At 56.5% G+C, this 5124-nt stretch overlaps 1 protein-coding gene across 1 annotated transcript; it reads right to left on the reverse strand.

Annotated features, from left to right (window-relative positions):
* Positions 1–2078: 2078 nt before the first annotated feature.
* Positions 2079–4177, reverse strand: LOC123446967 (flavin-containing monooxygenase FMO GS-OX-like 8). The gene is made up of 4 exons (XM_045123515.1): positions 3520–4177; positions 3203–3438; positions 2698–3102; positions 2079–2608 (listed from the first exon to the last, which is right to left on the reverse strand). The coding sequence occupies exons 1-4, from the start codon at positions 4100–4102 to the stop codon at positions 2324–2326; spliced, it is 1509 nt and encodes a 502-aa protein (XP_044979450.1). The 5' UTR covers positions 4103–4177; the 3' UTR covers positions 2079–2323.
* Between the last annotated feature and the right edge of the window lie 947 nt (positions 4178–5124).

Consider the following 5124-nt stretch of genomic DNA (forward strand, 5'->3'; position numbering starts at 1 on the left):
ATCATAAGCCTTGGTCATTTTGTCAAGACTCACATGTAAAGCTCTATTGATACGACTTGATCATTTGGTCAAGAATCACATGAGTCATTGTTAATGGATGGTGTATATGGAGGTGGATGGTAAATATACACGATGCAAACTGAAAAACGCTTCCTAGTGGATCGTGTATACGGGCGTGCAAGTTTTACACGTCCATCCACGAGGCTACTCCTCGTGAAAATAAACACGCCTCGGCCACGCTCGTGGACGGAAACGAGCTGCTCCCGCCATCCTCCCGCCTCCGTCCAGAGGCCATCGAAGCTCGTCGTGTTTTCTCCGGCCGCCGCTCCAGATCTGGCGACGGGAGGGGCAGGGCGGCGGCCTGGCAGAGGAGGGCCGGCGGCCTGGGCAGAGGAGGGGCCGATGGCCTGGGCAGAGGAGGGGCCGGCTCCCTGCATCGCCAGCGCTCGCACGACGGGAGAGGGAGGGGGATCCCGTGCCCGCATCGCCAGCGCTCGCACGACCCGCTCGCTCCACCCGCAGGCTCCCTGATGTTCCCTGCTCCACCCGCTCGCATCGCTACCTGATGATGATGCTGCTGCTCCACCCGCTGGCTCCCTGCATCGCTGCTGCTCCACCTGATGCTACACATGGGCGCCGAGAAGAGGAGGACGAGCGTAGAGGAGCCAGATCGAGCTCGGCCTGCTGCAGGGCTTCGGCTCCGGGTACTCGCCGGAGACGAGGTTGGGGCCCTCGCTGTGGTGGCCCACCGGTCACCCTAGCGATGGGAATGGAACGAGGGAGGCACCCTCGAGTCCATGGACATCTTGGATGCCACGGGGAAGGCTGCCGGCGACGAGGGAGACGGCTGCAATGCGGCGAAGCTCCCCTGTTTCTTGTTCTCTGAACCTGTGTGCACTACTGAATCTCACCTTAAGCTTATCTTGCAGAGGGAGAAAGAAAGAGGGGAATATACACGTCCTAATTTACATATTCCACTGAAAAACTAGGACGTGTATAATTTAAAAACGTGTATATGGACGTGTATATGAAGATATACACGTTTAAATTTACACCATCCACTAGAGATGCTCTTATAATTAACCTTCTGTGTCGTTGTATATATCACAATGAACTCTATACGATTCCAGTTTAGCATGAGAGTCAATGCTGGCGTTTCGCAGGAGCCAGCTTTATCTTTAATTTTCTTGAGATGCTATATTTTTATTGGTCACAAGTTAGTTTATGCAAGCAATAAGGCAACCTTTTTCAAAAAATAAAATAAAATAATGTAAGCACTTCTGTGATAAAAGAATCGGAAAGCCTGCTAGCTTGCCGAATGTATGATCGCGACAGAAGAATTATCAACTCTCCCCCTTCCCCTGCAACCCTAGTCTCTCTCTTTCCCTCCCTCCCTCTCAAGGCCGCACGACGCCCATAATGGGGGCGGCAGGGATTTGACCCCATGATCTCATGGGCCATCAACGAGGGATCCTCTCTGGGCCTTCCTCTGTGGATGTGAGGTGGTGACGTTCTTTATGAGTCTGACGACGGTATGGAACGTCCCTTCCATCGACAAATCGGGTTCGATGCGGCTCGGTAGGTGAAACATGCGTCTCTTCTGGAGCCATCAAGACATACCTGTCATCGGTAGGTGCAGTCGCCAGCGGATGCCGCGCATAACGTCTCACGCGGGGACATCCAGTCATGCCTATTGTCGATAGATGTTGTATGGTGGCTGTGACAGAAATGACATGTTTTGCATGTTGTTGTTCGATCGAAGGTGATGCAACAATGACGAGAGGCGAGGTGGTATGAGAAGTCTTTGTCTTCTGGCATATTCTTTACAGGCATCTACACCTCTTAGCCTTTGTTCGGTCCACAGGGAATTGGAAGGGATTTGACGGGGATTGAGGGGATTAAATCCCTAACAAGTCAAAATTCCCTCCAGTCCTCTCCAATTCCCTTGAAAGGAGGATTTACCGAACAAGGCCTTAATAAAATAAAAAACAATGTTGTTACGTTTCATTAGAAAAACACGAATTGTGGCCGAGTAGATCTAATTATAGGCCAGGTCGGACTGGTTTTGGGGCTAGGCTCATGTGAACAACACAGTTTTACATTAAATGATTTTTCTTAGATCAAATTTAAAATATATATTTTCATTAAATGCCTATTACACCCAATTTAAATTTAAAAAAATATTGAACTTTATTTGGACCTGTGAGTCGGGCTTCGAGCAGAAAAGCTGAGCCCGAACCTAGCCCGGATGTTGGGCTCTCGTGCCCGAGCCATCGGGCCGGGCTGCCCATGGGCAGATTTAGTCCCCATCCACTTTTACATTTTAATCATCATTCTGCTTGTTGATGGAGAGCAGCTTGGCAGGGACGACCGTCTCCGCCTGTGTAGCAGCAAGCCAGCAACAACTGGTAGTTGTAGGAGGCTTGGTGTGCAGACAAGAGAGCTGCCACTCCTGCATAGCCTCGCGAATGGAGTCGCTGTCCTGGTGTTCGTCGCGGAAGGTCTCCAAGTCCTCGATCATGTCGCGCACGGACGAGGTCAGCAGCTCCTGCTTCCACCCCTCGAGACGGGGGAAGTCGCAGCACTTCTCCCCGAAATCGTCCATGTACTGCACGCCGCCGACGAAAGCAACGATGGTCAGCGAATCGACCCAGCACGAGCATGCAGTCTGATGGCGTGGTCACTCGTGGTACGTACCATGCGGTCCCGCCCGCCGATCTCGTGGGTGTACTTGCGGGGCACGCCGGCGGCCTCCCTGGCGCGGTAGAACTCCTCCACGGACAGGAGCATCTCCTCCTCCGCCGGCAGCACCCGCCTGCCGGACAGCACCTGCGCCACCCATCGGGCCTGCATCTCGAAGAACCGGGGCGCGAAGATCTTCCTCGGCACGCCGACGAAGGAGAGCGACGGCGCCAGCGACGGCGGGAACACGTGCTCGAACAGCGGGCCCACGCGGTTGTCGTCCACGGCGACCGCCCCGCCCGTCTCCAGGAACGGGAACGAGTAGATGTACCCCGTGCAGTAGATGACGGTGTCGGCGGCCACGCTGGAGCCGCCGCCGTCCTTGAACTCCACCCGCCCGTCCTCGCACAGACGCTCCACCTGCCGGCCGGCCGGGATGAACGGTGCACGGTATTAGTTGTTGATCGATCGGTTCCCATTGTTCGTTGTATCCGAATGGGCGTGCAGTGCGTGTACGTACATCAAGTCGGAGATGGAGGTTGGCACTGTGCTTGGCCAGCACCTTGGACAAGCCTGGGGTGACCGCCTCCATGGACCCAGCGACGAGGTACACCTCCTTGGCCACGCTGCGGATCTCCATGGCGATGTCTTTGCCGCTCTCCCCGCACCCGATCACCACCACCACCTCGCCGCGGAACGGCTCCGGCACCCTGTACGAGTGGCTGTGCATCTGCCTCCCCCTCCATGTCTTCATGCCTATACACGCATCTTCTTCTTTACATCTATACTCGCGTAGTGCTGGCCTGACTGACTATGGTTGGAGATTGGTTTGCTCACCTTTGATGCCCGGCAATCTTGGCTGCGAGTAGTGGCCGGTGGCGACGACGACGGCGTCGAACACCTCGTCGACGTACGTGTCCAACGCTTTCCCGTCGGCATCACCATCGCGCTCCCCGAGGCCGAGGTCCATGGATCTCACCGCCCACCGACCCGCCGGCGTCATGGCGGCGCGCAGGACCCTCGTGTTAAGCCTGACGGCATCCATGAGCCCGAACGCGGCGCAGAAGTCCTTGAGGTAGAGGTGCACCTCGCGGTGGCCGGGGAAACGGCGGTTGTCGCGGCCGGTTTTGGGGCAGAAGGGGAAGTCACTGAAGCCCGTGCTCTGCCTGGGGCTGATGAGCCGGAGCGAGGCGTATACGCCACTGTGCACCTTCACCGGCGCCGCCGCGCCGAGCGGGTCGGCGCCGTCGGTCCTGGGGTCGTACAGCCACTGCCCGCCGACGTCGCCGCTCTGCTCCAGCACCGTCACGTCGTGGCCCTCCCGGCGCAGCTCGCGCGCCGCGGCCAGCCCGGCCATGCCGGCCCCGATGACGCACACCGCCTTCGGCTGCGGTGGCTCGCCGCCGCAGGCCGTATCCATGGTGCGGATCGACGAGAGGCCACGAGGAGGCGTGGTGCAAGTGCAACTGGCTGATTTGTTCCTGGCACGAATTTTGTGTCACGTATTCACGTTCTCTGCCTGGCTTTAAACCATGTTGGAGTCTGGCCGTGGCCGGGAAGAGCAGGTACTCCATCAACCTCTTGCATACATCATTCAGATGGTGGTTGCAGCAGATGGCACATACAGACATACAGTAGTGACATCACTGACAATACTAAACTTCAACCCTGGAATGCTCCTACGATGGTTGGCTGTAGCGACAACACACACGCGGTGCTCGTTCACCAAAAACTAATTCTATCAGGGCGCGGCTGCAGGTTACAACAACTCTAACCCGACGACCCTCGTCCATCTTTGGTCATAGAAAAATTGAAACAACACTGATCCAAACGGACGATGTTCGTTTTTCGTCCGCCCGTAACTCACTGTAGGCTTAAATTTTGACATCATTTACGTTGTTATAGACACGGAGCGGACACGTGCATCATCTGCGTGCTTTTTCCCTTGACCCGGCAGTCGACGTCACGATATTTCCTTCTTACCCCCTTTCACCACCCGCCGCCCGCAAGCACACAAACTCTAATTCGATGACCCTATTTTTCCCCGGCCACTCTAGCGCTCCAACAGCAAATCCACCGACGGGGTGACTCCTTCGTCCCGGTGCGGGAGCCTAGCGGTGGATCTGCAGCGGCGGCGGCAAAATTTTGCGCATATTGCCGGTGGGTTTTGGCGAATCCGGCCGCCGGCGGACTGCATGTGCCATCGACTGGCAGGGTGCCAGTTCATCAGGTCTGTGCAATCTCTCGGTGCCACATGCGGGCGCTCAATCCGCCTCTAGCCGCTCGGGTCTGACCCGTCACAGGTTCGCCGGCAAGGCCACGACCGACCGTCGTCCTAGATTGACGCTGGCCCAAAAGCTTGCCGGCTCATCTTTGTCGTTCATAAAGTGCGATGGCTGCACGCTGCACGTCGTCCGACGCGTTTCTTGGACGCCGGAATAT

The sequence above is a fragment of the Hordeum vulgare genome, chromosome 4H, assembly GCF_904849725.1.
Source record: "Hordeum vulgare subsp. vulgare chromosome 4H, MorexV3_pseudomolecules_assembly, whole genome shotgun sequence".
NCBI classification, from domain to species: Eukaryota; Viridiplantae; Streptophyta; class Magnoliopsida; order Poales; family Poaceae; genus Hordeum; species Hordeum vulgare.